The sequence below is a fragment of the Sminthopsis crassicaudata genome, chromosome 3 (genome assembly GCF_048593235.1).
Source record: "Sminthopsis crassicaudata isolate SCR6 chromosome 3, ASM4859323v1, whole genome shotgun sequence".
Classification (NCBI taxonomy): domain Eukaryota; kingdom Metazoa; phylum Chordata; class Mammalia; order Dasyuromorphia; family Dasyuridae; genus Sminthopsis; species Sminthopsis crassicaudata.
Genome location: NC_133619.1, coordinates 612,235,714 through 612,253,189, shown reverse-complemented (window position 1 = coordinate 612,253,189; position 17,476 = coordinate 612,235,714). Strand labels below are relative to the sequence as shown.

General features: G+C 45.6%; 1 protein-coding gene across 1 annotated transcript; it reads left to right on the top strand.

Annotated features, from left to right (window-relative positions):
* Positions 1 to 1,073: 1,073 nt before the first annotated feature.
* Positions 1,074 to 17,394, top strand: HTR6 (5-hydroxytryptamine receptor 6). The gene is made up of 3 exons (XM_074306067.1): positions 1,074 to 7,563; positions 13,490 to 13,651; positions 15,925 to 17,394. The coding sequence occupies exons 1-3, from the start codon at positions 6,844 to 6,846 to the stop codon at positions 16,348 to 16,350; spliced, it is 1,308 nt and encodes a 435-aa protein (XP_074162168.1). The 5' UTR covers positions 1,074 to 6,843; the 3' UTR covers positions 16,351 to 17,394.
* Positions 17,395 to 17,476: the final 82 nt, after the last annotated feature.

Sequence of the window (17,476 nt, the reverse complement as noted above, 5' to 3'; positions counted from 1 at the left end):
ACTAAAGGCCTTAGTTTTTCCATCTCTAAATGGGATTTCCCCTCTGACTTTGCTTTCCCTGATAGGCATGTGTTGTAAATGAAAACTTTCTTTTTTTTTTTTTAATAATAACTTTTTATTTTCAAAATACATGCAAAGGTAGTTTTCAACATTCATCCCGATTTTTCTCCCTCCCTTCCTCTCATCCCCCTCCCCTAGACAGCAAGCAATCCGATATAGGTTAAACATGTGCAATTCTTCTATACATATTTCCACAATTATCATGCTGCACAAGAAAAATCAGCTCAAAAATGGAAAAAATGATGGAAAAAAGCAAACAAAAACAAAAAGGTGAAAATACTATATTGTTGGTCCACACTCAGTTCCCACAGTCCTCTCTCTGGGTGCAGATGGCTCTCTCTATCACTAGATCATTAGAAGTGGTTTGAATCATCTCATTGTTGAAGAGAGCCACGTCCATCAGAATTGATCATGGTATAATCTTGCTGTTGCTGTGTACAATGATCTACTAGTTTTGTTCATTTCACTCAGCATCAGTTCATGTCAGTCTCTCCAGGCCTTTCTGAAATCATCCTGCTGGTCGTTTCTTACAAAATAATAATATTCCATCATAATCATAAACCACAATTTATTCAGCCATTCCTCAAATGAGAGATCTCTACTCAATTTCCAGTTCCTTGTCACTACCAAAAGGGCAGCTTCAAACATTTTTGCAGATGTGGGTCCTTTCCCCTTTTTTATGATATCCAATTGCTCTCCAGAATATGAGTGCCATCTTTAATACTTCTGGTCATATCAGGAAAAAAATCAACAGTAGTAATTTATTGTGTTTTTGCAAGAGAAAGGTCTATACTAATAGAGAAAGAAACACAACCCAATTTTCTTGATAAAGAAGTGAGGAACATGTAGAATGTCACATAGATTACAAATAGGAGTCATTTTGTTGGGTTTTGCTCAAAATTTCCTTTGTTACAAGAAAGAGTTTTCAGTCTCTCTCTCTCTCTCTCTCTCTCTCTCTCTCTCTCTCTCTCTCTCTCTCTCTCTCTCTCTCTCTGTCTCTGTCTGTCTCTGTCTCTGTCTCTGTCTCTGTCTCTGTCTGTCTCTGTCTCTGTCTCTGTCTCTGTCTCTGTCTCTCTCTGTGTTTAGGAAATTAATCTGATGTTAAACTACTCAAATAGACTTGCAATTTCAGTAGTGTCGATGTCCCTTCCAGGGATGCAGATTTCCACTTATCCATGCCTATGGGACTGTGATCTTGTTCATGTCTCTGCAGAAAGCCCACTCAATAGAGGGCAGGGAATCTTCAATCTCTTTTTATCAATATTGAGGGATAACAGCGTAATTGACTGCCATCCCTCTCTGCTCTCAAAAACAAGGTTATTATATTTATTTATTTATTTATTTATACTGTAGATTGGGAAGTGGGAAGAATCCAAGAAGTTGTTATTGTCATTGTTCCCACAAGATGGCATTACTGCTTTGAAAGAATTTTCTTGGCTCAGGAGGGAATGAATGCTTCTATCTCCCTGGGATTGGGGGAGCCAGACAGGTCCCTTCCCAAGGAATGCCAATCCCATCACTGTAACAGGGAGGAGAGAGGCTGCAATTTTCCAGGAATATTCTTGGTGATTGGGAGACAATAAGCCCTAAGCTTCTCTTTCTGATGCTTTCTAGCATTGAAAAATGACTTGATCTTTAACACCCCGCTTCTCAATTAGCTCATTTATAAAACCTTTTTATAGGAACAGAAGGGATAATGAAACTGGGAACAACTGAGACAGCCACATGCAGCAGAGGAACTGATTCACTGTTGTCTTTGTTAATACTTTTGTAGTATTCTGCCACTGTCTCAGAGGGATGGCCAGGTAAATTTTGGATTAGGGGAGGAATTCGGGCAGGTAGACATTATCTTTTTTGACTTTGAAGGAACTTTATACTGTGGAAAGCCAGAGAGATGTTTGGACAACATGGCCTTTCCATTCCTCTCTAGCCAAGCTCAGCAGGAATCTTGACAAGTGTTCTGGGCCTTTAGCCCCTGAAAGCAAAAAGTGAGACTACTTTTTTCCTATCCCTCCCCCAATTCCCCACTTATCACACACAGAGAAAGCCCTCATACCACTTTTCTTCCTATAATTCCTTCCAATTGCTAGAAAGTGGGCATCAAAGGAAAGACCTATTCCACAATTTCTATCATGGTCTACTATATCTTGCTTCATTTGCTATCTGTGTTTTTATGCTGCTTAATAATACTATCGAAACACATGATCTTTAAATATAATTTATGACCAGGTCTTGAGTGTGCAGTTTAGGATTGAAAAGAAAAGATGACTCAACGGGAGAAAAGATTTTCTCCAATTTTATCTGGAGAATGGGTACAAACTAATGAAAGAAACTCAAAAATACTTTCTCCTGTCTTTTTTTTTTTTTTAAACCCAGAGAGTTAAAAAGGAAACAAGCTTGTAAGTGTAGAGGTGAAGGGGTCAGCACATTTGTATCCAGATACACCTTTGGCACTATCCTGTCACAAAAAGACTCTGCACAACCTATTTTATACCCCTTCCATCCATGAGAAATACTACCCACCCAAGACTTTTCAGCAAGAATACATTGAAAAAAAGAATAAATTGGAAACCTCAGATCAGAAGAGAAAGTAGGATTGGGAGGCCATTGCAGAGATATGGGGTCTCCAAAATTTTTCCAACATAAAATCTCAGAATTGGAAAGGACTTTTCTGCCCTTCTTATGGTATCGTGGTTCACTAGGTTTGGAGTCAGGAGACATGAAATCAAATCCTAGCTTCTGGGCAAGGCATTTTCTTCAGCCTCAGTTTCCTCATCTGTAAAATAAGACTTTTTATTACATATCTTCTAAAGAACAGTCAGCTCTAAATCTTGTTCCTACCTACCTTGGTGCACCTTCTACTTGAACATGATTCCCACACCATTCCAATATTCCCAGGAGATGACCAATCTGAAGACCTTCAGTGATGAGTGACTTACTACTTAGGTGGTGAAATGGACAGAACATTGGATTTAGAATCAGGAAGATCTTAGATCAAATCTGGCCTCACTCACTTAATTGTGTGATTTTGGACAAATTAATATCTCTGCCTCAGTTTCTTCATCTATAAAATGGAGATAATAATACCAATCTACTTATCCATCAGGGTTGTTGAGAAGATAAAATGAGATAACTCATAAAGCCATTTAAATGCTGGATATTTTTTAAATTACTTATTTAATTTTTTATTATCATATACTTGAAAAACAACGAACACCAACATTTCTTTTTTTGATTGTGTTTCCCTCCAAAATACATGAAAAGATAGTTTTTTTTCTTTAGTTTTTTTTATTATGGCTTTTTATTTACAATATATATGTGCATGGATAATTTTTCAGCATTGGCAATTGCAAAACCTTTTGTTCCAATTTTCCCCCTCCTTCCCCCCATCCTCTCCCCCAGATGGCAGGTAGACCAACACATGTTAAATATGTTAAAGTATATGTCAAATACAATATATACATGTCCATATAGTTATTTTGCTGCACAAAAAAGAATTGGACTTTGAAAGAGTGTACAATTAATCTGTGAAGGAAATCAAAAAATGCAGGTGGAACAAAATAGAGGGATTGGGGTTCTATGTAGTGGTTCATAGTCATCTCCCAGAGTTCTTTTGCTGGGTGTAGCTGGTTCAATTCATTATTGCTCTATTGGAACTGATTTGGTTCATCTCATTGTTGAAGAGGGCCACGTCCATCAGAATTGATCATCATATAGTATTGTTGTTGAAGTATCTAATGATCTTTTGGTTCTGCTCACTTCACTCAGCATCAGTTCCTGTAAGTCTCTCCTGGCCTTTAATCATCCTGCTGATCATTTCTTACAGAACAATAATATTCCATAACATTCATATACCACAATTTATTCAGCCATTCTCCAATTGATGGGCATCCACTCAGTTTCCAGTTTCTGGCCAATACAAAGAGGGCTACCACAAACATAAAAAGATAGTTGTCAACAATCACCTTTAAAAAATCTTTTGCTACAAAATTTTCTCCCTCCCTTTCTTTCTCTTCCTTTCCCAAGACAGCAATCCAATATAGGATAAACATGTGCAGTTTTTCTGAACATATTTCCACATTTGTCATACCATGCAAGAAAAATCAGATCAAAAGGGGAAAAATCAAGAAAGAAAAAAACAAAAACAAGCAAACAACAACTCCCCCCCAAAGAGGTGAAAATGCTATGCTTTGATCCACAATCAGTCTCCATAGTTCTCTCTCTAGAAGTGAAGGGCACTTTCCATTACAAGTCTATTGGAATTGCCTTGAATTACCATATGTAGAGAAGAGCCAAGTCCATTACAATTGAACATAATCTTGTTGAGATGTTGTACAATGTTCTCTTGTTTCTCTTCGCTTCACTGAGCATCAATTCATGTAAGACTTTGTAGCCTTTCTAAAATCAGCCTGCTCATCATTTCTTATAGAACAACATTCATAACTTATTCAGCCATTCCTCAATTGATGAGCATCCCCTCACTTTCCAGTTCCTTGCCACTATGAAAAGGGCTGCTATAATTTTTGCACTCGTGGGTCCTTTTCCCTCTTTTATGATCTTTTTGGGATATAGGCCTGGTAGAGACACTGCTGGATCAAAGGATATATACAGTTAGCTAGTCTTTTGGGTGTAGATAAATCTTTCTTTACAGACAGGAGACAATTATTGAATGAACTTTCAAATTTCTTATAAAAAGCTTGAGCTTGATGTGGGTAGGTCACTTTACTTTGATAGTCTTCAGTTTATGCATCTGTATTTCCCTCCAGCTAATAATTTTCCCAGATTTTCTGGGTGACCCACTCATGGGCAGCTTTTAAAAAAATAATAGCTTTTTATTTTTATAATAATAATTTACTTTTCAAAATACATAGAAAGATTTTTAATATCTCCCTTGCAAAACTTTGTATTCCAAAATTTTCTCCCTCCTTCTCCCCTCTCCTAGACATTAAATAATCCAATACAGGTTAAACATATTTCCACATTGGTCATGCTGCACAAGAAAAATCAGATCAAAAGGGAAAAAATGAGAAAGAGAAAAAAAGGTTTTTGTTTTTCAAAAGACACGCAAAGATCGTTTTCTACATTCACCTTGGCAAAAGCTCGCGTTCCAAATCCCCCCCCCCCCCCTCCTCCATTCTCCCCTCTCTCCCAGCTGGCAGCTCTCTTTGCTAAGGAAATTTTTCTTTATCAGGAGCTTTAATCTAACTCTCTGCAGTTGACCCTGGTTATGCCCCCAGCAGCCAAACAGTGGATTGTACTCAGGGCAGTCCTTTAACTGCTTGAGAGAACTTGAACTTGACTCTCAGAACGTCTCTAAGCTCTCTTTGGGCTCCGACAAGCTGCTGCCGGAGGTAATGTGGTCCACTATGATTAGGAACTCTGCGTCCCTCAGAGTACGCTGCAGGCATCCCTCTGCCCACTGGGGCTCCTCGGCGCTCTCTCCCCCGCCTGTGGGGTCCCCCGTGGCACCGCCCCCACGAGGGGAGGGAGCTTTCACAGCCCCCATAGGGCATCGGCTTTCCCCGTTGCCTCCACACCGGCACGAGGGCTCGTGCTCCGCACTCGGACGGGGAAGAGGCACCTGCGCTGAAATCCCGTGCTTGCATTCCTCGGCTAGCCAGCCTCTAACTCCTCATCCCTGAGGGCGGGAGCGTGGAGCAGGAAGCCCCCGCCAGGAGGGAGCTGCAGGTCCGCCTCTCCCCCCACAACCACGCCCCTGGCGCCCACCCCCGCCTGTTGCAGTGACCTGGAGCGCAGCCCAGGTAGGGGCCGGCTCGGAGAACGCTCCCGGAGGGGACCCCGAGGGTGCGGGAGCGAGGCTAGGAAGAGTCTCTCTCGGGTATTAAGACTGGGACGCTCAGCAGCTGCAACCCGCCGTGCCCCAGCGCCCGACTCCTCCTCCCTGCAGACCCACTGCGGACAGGCCGGCTCCCGAACCCATCCCCAAGAGCAGCGGCTGCCTTTGGCTTCTGGTCTGTGGAGCTGACTCCTTAGCGTCGCCCTCCGCCCCCCACCACCCGCGCTCCTCAGGCCACGCCCCTTCGTCCCCAGGGGAGGCCCCCCCGGAGTGCCGGTGCGGGGCTGAGACTGGGGGGCCTCACGACTTTCTCCAACCCAGCCGCTCGGGACCTCCCAGTGTCCCCTTCAGTCTTTCTGTTCCACCCTCCCACGGTCCACCTGGTTCTTACCTTCCGGACCCTTCTCCATCACCACGTCCCCCCTCCCCGCGTCGGCTCCCGCTCCGCATGCCTCTACGTACTCCTCCTATCCCCCTCCTAAATTCTTCTCCGGCAACCCGCGGACACCCCAAATCCACCGCTCTGCCCACATTGCACCTCGTCCTCACCTTCATCTTCCTTCTCAACCTCAACCTCGTCGCCGCCGCCGCCATCTCTTGTCCCTTGGCCCCTCTCATCGATAAAATGGGCAGCCGATCGTAACCGAAAGCGGACCTGGCCAGGAGCAGCCCCCCCCCTGCTCTCTCAGACTCCGGGATGCCCCTCCGTCTCCCAGCCACGTCTCCCAGCCACGTCGCACCTCGGTAGCGGTTCCCTCGGGGTCTGTTTCCTCTGGGCCTAGCCCTCCCAGCCCCTCCCACCCCCGCGTGGCTCCCAGTGCCCACCCTCCCGCCGGCCCGCGTTCAGGCCACCATCTTTCCCTCGCCCTCTTCCTCAGCCCCGCGGGGCTCCCAGCATCGGCACCCGCTCCCCGGTTTTCCCCTCCTCCCTTCGGTTCCCCCCTCCGAGTCGGGCGCCCGCTAGGCGTCGCCGTCGCCCCCCACTCATGGCCCCGGAGGAGGATTTGGTCAACAGCAGCAGCCCGAGCTCGGGGGCTCCCGAGGGCAGCGGATGGGTGGCGGCCATTCTGTGTCTCATCATCGCCCTGACTGCGGGAGGCAACTCGTTGCTCATCCTGCTCATTTGCACGCAGCCGGCCCTGCGCAGCACCTCCAACTACTTCCTCGTGTCGCTCTTCACCTCGGACCTGCTGGTGGGGCTGGTGGTGATGCCCCCAGCCATGCTCAACGAGCTGTACGGCCGCTGGGTGCTGGCCCGCAACCTCTGCCTGCTCTGGGTGGCCTTCGACGTCATGTGCTGCAGCGCCTCCATCCTCAACCTGTGTCTCATCAGTCTGGACCGCTACCTGCTCATCCTGTCTCCGCTGCGCTACAAGGGCCGCATGACCCCGTGCCGCGCCCTGGCCCTCATCCTGGCCGCCTGGAGCCTGGCCGCCCTGGCCTCCTTCCTGCCCACGCACATGGGCTGGCACCGGCAGGCCCACCCGCCGTCCCCCAACGCCACTGCCGAGGCCGCCTGGCCCGAGCTGGCCCCGGGGGGGCAGTGCCGCCTGCTGGCCAGCCTGCCCTTCGTCCTGGTGGCATCAGGGCTCACCTTCTTCCTACCTTCTGTGGCCATCTCCTTCACGTACTGTCGGATCCTGGTGACGGCCCGAAAGCAGGCGGTGCAAGTGGCCTCCCTTGCCACCAACATGGAGGCCCTGCAGGTAATGGATTATGCTGGGTGACCGCCAGCTTCTCCCATCCTCATTCCTTCCGCTCCATCTCTAGGAGGCACAGGTCATAGAGAATCATAAAATCATAAGGGGCTCAGGTATATCTTTTCTGGGCTCCATCTCTGGGAGAAACAGGTCACAAAGAAACATAAAATCATAAGGGGCTCCTGCATATCTTTTCTGGCTCTATCTCTAGGAAGCACAGGTCATAGAGAAGTAAAATCATAAGGGGCTCAGGTATATCTCTTTCTGGGCTCCATCTCCTAGAGGAGAGAGAGGTCACAGAGAATCATAAATTTATAAGTGTTTTTCTTGTATATCTCTTGCTGGCCATTGAGTATTGGAATTGAAAAAGAAGTTAGAATACTGAAAAAATAACAAGTCAGATTTATTACAAAGCTTTAAGGTTTGCAAAGGTGTTTTTCCGGTGGCCTTATGAAGTCAATAACAGGAGTGTTCCCATCCTTTTTTGACAGATGAGGAACGTCTTCATTTTAACAGAGGAGATGCTTGAGAGGTGTTGGCAGGAGTCAGGATTTTGAATTCAGGGCAGATCCCCAATGCTTTCTATTGGTGATTAGACCACATAGCCTTTCATGAAGAGGCTTTCACATAGACAAGGAACAAGCCAGAAGGGAAATTCCTCCCTTTTGTTCATTTGAGATCTGGTTATGACCCCTGTTTCTTAGGCCACAAGTTTCTACTCTCTAATTATTTCTACTGCTGACATTGATGGTGGGAGTGGAATCAGCTCCTGGCTTACTTATACTCAAACAAGCTCTCCTGATTATCAAGGGATTAAATTATCTCTTTTTTAGGTGGATCTGTCCTGAATTCAAAAACCCTGACTACCGCCTTCACCTCTCAGAGGCTTTATTTGTAAAATGAAGAGTTTCGTCATCTGTTAAATAAGGATGGGAACACTCCTATTATTGATTTCATTGCCCCTCCTCCTGAATTCTAGGGGGGGGAGAGAGAGGAGAGAGGGGGGAGAGAGAGAGAGAGAGAGAGAGAGAGAGAGAGAGAGAGAGAGAGAGAGAGAGAGAGAGAGAGAGAGAGAGAGAGAGAGAGAGAGAGAGAGAGAGAAGAGAGAGAGAATCCTGGGCTTTTATTTTTATTGTCTTGGTTTTCTCTTCTTGTAAAATTCTGTAAAATTGATTTGGTACTTGTCTTGCCTATCTTAGGGAAAATATTTGTTAACCAAAAACCACAACAGCAGTATAAACCTGCACCCCTGCTTTATTCTTCAAGGCAGGCTGCAGCCTCTATACTAAAGGTGTCAGACACATCCTGAAGGCCACATGTGGACCACAACATTCACCAAACCAGATTAAAATAGAATTGGGAAACATTTAGTAAAATAAATGAAAATAGAACACAGATAATATTTTTATGTGGTTTTCTAGATCAATATGTGACCTGCAGAGATCCTTATGAATGATTTAATGGCTAATTGAATGTTGATATCACTGTATTGCACCCCACTGCCTCTGCAGGCGTTTAATGAATAAATGCTTGTTGAACTGAATTGATTTGTTATGAGACTATAAGCAGTGGAAAAGGCCCACCCTGATTTCCTGTGGCAACAGGAATGGTGTTTTTTTAAACTGTAGTCAGGAATTTTGATTTGGGTTTGAATAGTCTATGATACTTATTAGTTCTTTGACTCTCAGTGAGTCACAAATCTGTGAGTCTCAGCTTCCTTATGGGTCAAAGATGGATGCTAATCCTTATGGTCCTAGAATGTTGTGAGCTTGCATTTTAACTTACATTAGATTGGACTGGATAGGATAGCATCATATTGGATTAGGTTGGATTGGATTGTGTTGCATTAGATTGTATGGACTAAGTTAGGTTGGACTTGTAAAAGGGCTGGATGTCAAGAATGATGCAGAGGAGAGTCTTGGTAAGGTATATGTTTTGACTGAATTTTCATTAAAATTCCTGTCAGCTTTGAGATTGTAAGGTGTTGAGGAGGTGTTCTCTGGCCCCCTCAGGGAGTTGAAGCCATATCCTTTCTAGTTCTGATATACTATGTTCTAAGGCCCTTCTAGTTCTAACATTCTATGTTCCATGCTAATATTCTTGGTTCTAAAGGTTCTTCTACTTCTAACATTCTTTGTTTTAAGGACCCTCTGAGCTCTGTCATTCTGTTTCCTAAGGTCTCTTCCAGCTTTGACATTCTGAGTTCTAAGGTCATTTCATGGTCTGGAATTCTATGTTCCCTGTCCCTTCCAGGACCAACATTTTAGCAGTGTGATTCAGAAAGAGATCTAGTTTGATGTCAGGAAATAGGATTCAAATCCCACTCTGCCACTTTGTGACCCTAGGCAAGGCACTCTGGTGCCTTCAATGTTTTCATCTATTACATGTGGAAAATGACCAAGGTGATTTCCCATTCTAGAATTTGTTTTAGAATTTACAGCAGGTTCAAGTGTACAAAATTTGTGCAGAGCAAATTTCAGTTCTAGAATTTCCAGCAGGTTCAAGTGTACAAAATTGTGCAGAGCAAATTTCAGTACCATGGACAGGACCCCTCTCTCTGGAAGGCTCCTAGGACTGAAGATTGTCCTAGGGATAGAATGAGAGAAAAGTCAAAAGGGTAGAGAGACCCTTTTGGGGAAGTGATATCAAGGGCTCTTGAACACTGATGGAGTGGGGAAAGATAATTACATATGGAATCAAGTGAGTAATTTAGGGTAGCAAGATAGTGCAGTGGATATAGCACTAGCCCTGGAATCAGGAGGACCTGAGCTCAAACCTCAAATACTTGAACCTTACTAGCTACATGACCCTGGCCAAGTCACTTAACCCAATTGCCCCGCAAAAAAGAAAAAAAAGTGAAGAGTTGAAATCCTTGGCTCTGCTTCTTTTGCTATTTCTTGGGCAAGTCAGTTAACCTGAGGAGACTCAGTTTCCTTGTCTGTAAATGGGGAAATTTGAACAGATTATGTATCCAAGAAGTCTCTCAGTCTTGACAGTTAATCTTTTTAAAGTATATGCCAGTTACATCTTTACATAACCTAAATATTCTTTCCAGCTCTGGCATTCTGTATTATAGATTCTGTATCACATTAAGTGTTGAAGTACTAGTGGGCCCTGAGATGAGATGAGGGTGTATGACTTTTCACAGACAAAATCACCTCTTTTCCCAGTCTCTAGTGCACATTCCTTTTTCTATGTTCTCCCAGTTGGTTATGGCTTCTTCTTGACCCTCTCATTTCTGATTGATTGGTTTGGTTTGGACTGGATTGGATTGACCTGGATTGGAATGGATTAAGGTGGACTGCACTGTACTCAAGAGAATAGGATAGGATAGCTTTGTAATGTATTAGACTGGACTAGACTGACTTTACCTGGGCTGGATTGGATGAGACTGGGCTGGATTGGATTGATCTGGATTGGACTAGATTAGGCTAGACTGGACTGGCTTGACCTGCATTGGACTGGAATGGTTTGATCTGGACTGGATTGGATTAAACTGGACTAGCTTGTGTTGAACTTGAATTGAACTGGACTCGAAAAGATAAGATAGCTTTGGAATGGATTGGACAGGACTGGATAAGATTGACTTGACCTGTGTCGGATTGGATTAGACTGGATTATATTGGGTTGAACTTGGATTGGAACTGGATTCAAAAGGATAAGATAGATAGTTTTGGAATGAATTGGGCAGGACTGGGCAAAACTGACATAACCTGGACTCGATTTGTTTAGACTGGACTAAATTGGGTTGAACTTGAATTGAATTAGATTCAAAAGAATAAGATAGGATAGCTTTGGAATGGATTGATTTAGACTAGACCTGATTTAGACTTGACCTAGACTGGATTGGATTGGACTAGGTTGGGTTGAACTTGGATTGAACTAGACTCAAAAGGATAAGATATCTATCTTTGCTTTGGAATGGATTGGACAGGACTGAACTGGCCAAGATTGAGTTGAATTGGATTCATAATGCAAAGAAGACTTCTCTTCCATCTCTGGCCAGATCCCTGAAAAGCTTGGTAAGAGACAGCCAAACCTTCCTGCTTCACTGACCTGAAATTCTTTCCTAGTATACACAATTGCCCATAAGCATGCAAAATGCAATATACAACTTGGTTGTTATTTACCCAGCAATAGCTCACAAGCTATTTTAATGTGGAATCAAGACTTGGGTTTGAGTCTTGACCCTGATAAAGAGTAGCTATGTGATTCTGGGAAGGTATCTTTCCTAGATGACCTCCTCATTCTCATATATGTGATGAAGGAATTAAAAATGGTTTTTTAAGGTCCAATCTCTGCTCTGGAGTCCACTTTGATCTTTTCCAGTATAATGAAGGGGTTGGAGTAGTGGACCCACTTTTGGATATCACAGTTTAAGAAGGCTGTTAATAAGCTGGAAAGTATCTTTGTCATATATAAGCATTAATTGGAGATTGTTTTACTTGGAGAAGGCTCAGTAGTGATGGTGGTGAAGGTCATGATATCAAGCTTCAAGTATTTAAAAAAAAGGTGCATGGAAAGGAGATTAGATTTGTCCTGTCTGAACTCAGAATGTGGATTAATGGGAAGAAATTTCAGAGAAGAAGAATTAGTTCTACATAAGGAAATCTATTTCAAAATAATTTAGAGTATCTGAAAGTAGAAGGTGGTAGGTACAGTGGTTAGAGCACTGAAAAATCATCTTCATGAGTTAAAATCTGGCTTCAGATATCTACTAGCTATGTGACCTTGGACAAGTCCCTTAATTTGTGTGTATTAGAGAAGGAAATGGAAAAACACTATATTTTTGCCAAAAAAGCATCAAATGGGGCAATGAATGGTTAGATATGACTGAAACAACTCTACAGTGAACAATAACAAAGTAGAAGGGGTAATCTTGAGACAGTGGGTTTGCTCTCACCAGAGTTCAAGTAAAGCACTGCGCACTAATTGTATTTATTTGTTTTAAGATAAAATGATTTTTATTACATAAAATTTCCCTCATATACACAAGCAAGTCCTCTAAAAGTTAATATTTAAAAGGAAACAAATAAGTAGGAAATTTTGTGCAGATTTTAAGGTGACATTTCTATTCATTCAGCTTTATTACAATTGATTCAGATTTATTACAATAAGAATCATTTTCCACTTGATGGTCCAAAGGTATGAACAGACAATTCTCTCTCTCTTTTTTTTCCCCCAGGAACTCAATGTTGAGTTGAGGGACTAGATGGGAAAGGAAAGGATAGGATAGGAGTAAAGCATTTATTAAGTACTTACTGTATGTTAGACACTGTACTAAGCATAGCTTAATATATTATCCGTTTGATAATTAAATCAACTCTGGGAGGTAAATGCTATCATTTTATAATTAAGAAAACTGCCACAGATATAAATTAAGTGACTTGCCCAGGATCACACAGCTAATAAGCACCTTAGACCATATTTGAGTCCTGATTCCAGCCCAGGGCTATCTACTGTTCTGAATGAATGAATGGAAGAGAATAAATAATTTGAATTAAACCCTTCTTCTTAGGAACATATCTCCAAGCACACAGATAAATCCAATGACAGCAAATACAAGAGAGTTTTTATAGATCAGAAAGATTTCCAAGCTTCTTATTTCAAAGCCATCTTCAGTTTGACCCAAATAGAAGAACTGGAGAGTACTTTGGATGGGCCTCCGCCCTTGTGCTTAGACATAAAAATGAAGCTTCCATTTGTACAGCCAGCAATCTGACTTGGATTTCCACCCCCTGTGCTGGGTCTGTCCATAGTCACAAATTCCCATTCATGAGCATAAAGGTCATTTATGAGATGATCGGTTAGGGTCAAGTTAGTCGTCTGGAAGCAGGGCTGGAGAGGTGGGCTTGGGGGGCTTCTGTGGTCAGGGGGAAGGGTCATTCTACAGCTACCCCCAAGGATCCTCAAGGACACGTGACCTCTGCAGGTGCCAAGGACTCCAAATCTAGCAGCGTCCACCTCCAGTGAGAACAGACGGTTTGCCTCGAAGCACAGCAGGAAGGCTCTGAAGGCCAGCTTGACACTGGGCATCCTTTTGGGCATGTTCTTTGTGGCTTGGCTGCCCTTCTTTGTAGCCAATGTGATCCAGGTAAGGCTTTCCCGAGGGCAGAGCTTGTGGAGGAAAAGGCCAGGGTGAAACACGTTCTGTGGGCTTCCTTCCTGACAGAAATCCCAAAGCAGGAATATTGGAGAAGGTAGGGGGGTACATGGGTGATGTTGTAAGGGAGAGGCCTGGTTCTCTGCTGAGTAAATGCCCATAAAGGACATGGTAGCCAGACAAACTCAAGTGTGACACAGATGGAGTAATCTACTCTGGTCACCTCAGACCCAGCAATGACTGCAACAAAGCTGTGGAGGGTCTGGAGGCTGTTCAGGGTGGTGAGTTCTGGGAAACTTGCTAGATAAGAATAGGTTGGAAGAACAGGGAGGGGTTTCTTTAGCTCAGAGAACACAAGAAAGTGAGGGAGGAGAAAAGGCAAGAGTTTATTATTTTTTAAAAATTTCTTTTCTTTTTTCTTTATATATTAGTGGGGTTATCTCTGTGTGTTTATCCAGAGGGCAGAACCAGTAGTTGTGGGTAGAAGTTACATGGGTAGAGTTAGGCTTAGGGTCAGGAAAATCTCCCCACCAACTGGAGCTGTCCAAAACTGGAATGGGATGGGGGAGGTAGTGGGCTTCTTCTTATCATGGAGTGCTGAGGAAAAGATGGATGCCCGCTTATCAGAGGCGTTCCAGAGGATATTCCTGGACCAGGAATATGAGGGGCTTGGACCCAGTGCTAAGGGGTCTTCCACATACAAAGTTGTTCTAAAATCCTTCCCAACTGAGACATTATTTGGGGAAATTCTCTAAAGAATCAGGAGAAGAAATTAGGGAATCTCCTTCTCCCAGCCTACAGCTAATGAGTCTCCATATCTTAGGGGAAGGAGGGGTCTTCTGTAGGTAGGGGATGACCTCAGACTCATTGAGATAGTGGGATCTAGAGTGTTAGGGCTTGCTAATGGCGGAGGTAATGAACCATTTGGAACGGGATTCTGGTACTAGACTGAGCCTGAAGGTCTGTCTCCAAAACCCAAGCTTGATACTAGGGTAGTCACTGGGGGGCGAATGAGAGAAGCTCCTGTCTAATGTGATTCCTGAACTCTAATTAATAGCCCTTTGCCCTCAGTATTTAGTTTGTCTTTTCCTGCTGCACTTGCCTTGTCACACTCAGCTGTTTGATCATTTGAACAGCCTTTTCTGGGGAGGTCTGATCTGGAAACTCAGAGAGCCCCAGGCACTAGGAATGAAAAGAAATACATCGAAAAGTCCCAGAAAGGAAGAGGTCGGCACAAAAGAATAACGGCTTATGTTAGATCTGTGAAGGACCTTAGAACATGGAATGTCTCAGTTGGGAGGACTCTTATAATACAGAATCTTAGACCTGGGAGGGCCCTTAGAACCCAGGAGGTCAGAGCTGGGAGGGCCCTTAGAACCCAGGAGGTCAGAGCTGGGAGGGCCCTTAGAACCCGGGAGGTCAGAGCTGGGAGGGCCCTTAGAACCCGGGAGGTCAGAGCTGGGAGGCCCCTTAGAACCCAGGAGGTCAGAGCTGGGAGGCCCTTAGAACCCAGGGTGTCAGAGCTGGGAGGGCCCTTAGAACCCAGGAGGTCAGAGCTGGGAGGTCTCTTAGAACCCAGGAGGTCAGAGCAGGGAGGGTCCTTAGAACCCCGGGAGGTCAGAGCTGGGAGGGCCCTTAGAACCCAGGAGGTCAGAACTGGGAGGCCCTTAGAACCCAGAAGGTCAGAGCTGGGAGGGCCCTTAGAACCCAGGGTGTCAGAGCTGGGAGGCCCCTTAGAACCCAGGAGGTCAGAGCTGGGAGGCCCCTTAGAACCCAGGAGGTCAGGGCTGGGAGGGCCCTTAGAACCCAGGGTGTCAGAGCTGGGAGGCCCCTTAGAACCCGGGAGGTCAGAGCTGGGAGGCCCCTTAGAACCCGGGAGGTCAGAGCTGGGAGGCCCTTAGAACCCAGGAGGTCGGAGCTGGGAGGGCCCTTAGAACCCAGGGTGTCAGAGCTGGGAGGGCTCTTAGAACCCGGGAGGTCAGAGTAGGAGAAATTTTAGAATGGCTTCATAGATTCCTTAGTATCCCTTAGTATTGGGTCCAAGCCCCTCATTTTGTAGATAAGGAAGTTTGTTGACTGTGTCAGAGCTTCAGTTTCCTTATCTTTAAAATGAACATAGCCTAAGTAAGGGGCTGGGCTCCTGGAAGGCTCTGTTGAGACCAGGTAAGCCGAGGGCTCCGCTGAGCTAAGAGCTGCCAGCCGGGGCCCCTTGGCGGAGGGCCATGTGTGGGTCTCTCCCATGATCTCTCTCCTGTCCTCCACAGACGGTGTGCGACTGCATCCCCCAACCCTTCTTTGACGTCCTCACCTGGCTGGGTTACTGCAACAGCACCATGAACCCCATCATCTACCCGCTCTTCATGAGGGACTTCAAGAGGGCGCTGGCCAAGTTCGTGCCGTGTGCCCGCTGGGCCTTGGAGCGCAGGACTAGTCTTATCTCGCTCTCCATGCGCAATTCCCACAGTGGGGCCCCCCAGTTCCTCCCGCAGGTGGGCTTCTCCTTGCAGCACAGGATGACCCTCCCTGGGGAGGCGGACTCGGGCACCTCCACCCTGCAGGTCTTGGAGCAGCCCCGGGAGGCCCTGCCCGGCCACTCCCCGCCCACAGGCGCCGATGCCCTCAGCCTCTTCGACATGGACCCTGGGGAGCCTGAGCTAAAGCTCTATCCCCTCAACGCCCCCCTGGACTGAGCCCAGAAGTCAGAGCCTGTGGCCTTGCTCTGAGGGGGGCCCTCCCTTTCCGGGGAAGCCACCCCTCCGGCGGCCCACAGCAAGCTGACCCCCCTCCCATCTGCCTGACGATTCTTGAGCTGTCCCTCCGTGCTCACCCGGACATGTTTGTGAGGGGGTCTCGCTGGAGAATTTCTCACTGTGTGGAGCCTTGGCTGTGTTGGGGGGGAATGGTAAGGACTAAGGCTCTCAGATGTCCTCCCTAAAAACCCACCTGGGAGACAAAACCATTTCTGCCCTTGAGAGGCCTCATTGTGGGTTCAGGACCAACGCTGCCATGCAACATGGGCAAGCGCTGCCAGAAACTCCTCATGCTCTTTGTGCATTTGATTCTGACTTAATTTTCAGTTGTTCTGTTCAGAAACCTTTTACTGTTGCACATTTTTGTAACCCCCACATTTAGTTATGTGATCCCACAAGGAAAAGCAGTCCACAGAAGCTGTGGTACAGAGGGCTAGACAGGAGTCTGAAGACCTCGGTTCAGATTTGGATCACATTTCTCTGAGCCTCAGTTCTTTCATCTGTAAAATGGGAATAATCCTTAATCACTCTACATACCTCACAGGATTATTGTGTGGATTGCACACTTTGTAAATCACAAAGTACTGGTTAAGGTGGCGGAACATTGCTGTTGTACCATTTCTCACAAGTGGGAGCTCAGCCACGAGGTCGGGCTGTTCTCGGTGTGAGGAAGATGCAGGAAAATGCAGAGGGGCCCATAGGGAACCTGGGTCTGGGCCTGAGTGGGAGGCCCTGCTGTGGTGCTAAGGCCTTGTGCCACTTGGAACCCACAGTTCCCTCACACTTTTTACCTGTGAAAAGTAGGAGCACCAAGATGTGATCTTCAGTGATCTCCATCATGATCCCATGTTCTAAAGTCTCTCCCAGCCTTCATATTCTGTGTCTTAAAACGTCTCCCAGCTCTGACACTTCATGTTCTAATTCCTTCTCAGCTTTGAAATTCTGTTCTAAGTTCTCACTCAGCTCTGACATCCCGGGTTCTAAGGGCCCCTCAGCTCTGACCTCCCGGGTTCTAAGGGCCCTCCCAGCTCTGACCTTCTGGGTTCTAAGGGCCCTCCCAGCTCTG

Coding starts and splice junctions, on each gene's coding strand:
- HTR6 (XM_074306067.1), top strand. CDS start 6,844: ATGGCCCCGGAGGAGGATTTGGTCAACAGCAGCAGCCCGAGCTCGGGG. Junction 7,564..13,489: donor CCAACATGGAGGCCCTGCAG/GTAATGGATTAT, acceptor TGACCTCTGCAG/GTGCCAAGGACTCCAAATCT. Junction 13,652..15,924: donor TTGTAGCCAATGTGATCCAG/GTAAGGCTTTCC, acceptor TGTCCTCCACAG/ACGGTGTGCGACTGCATCCC.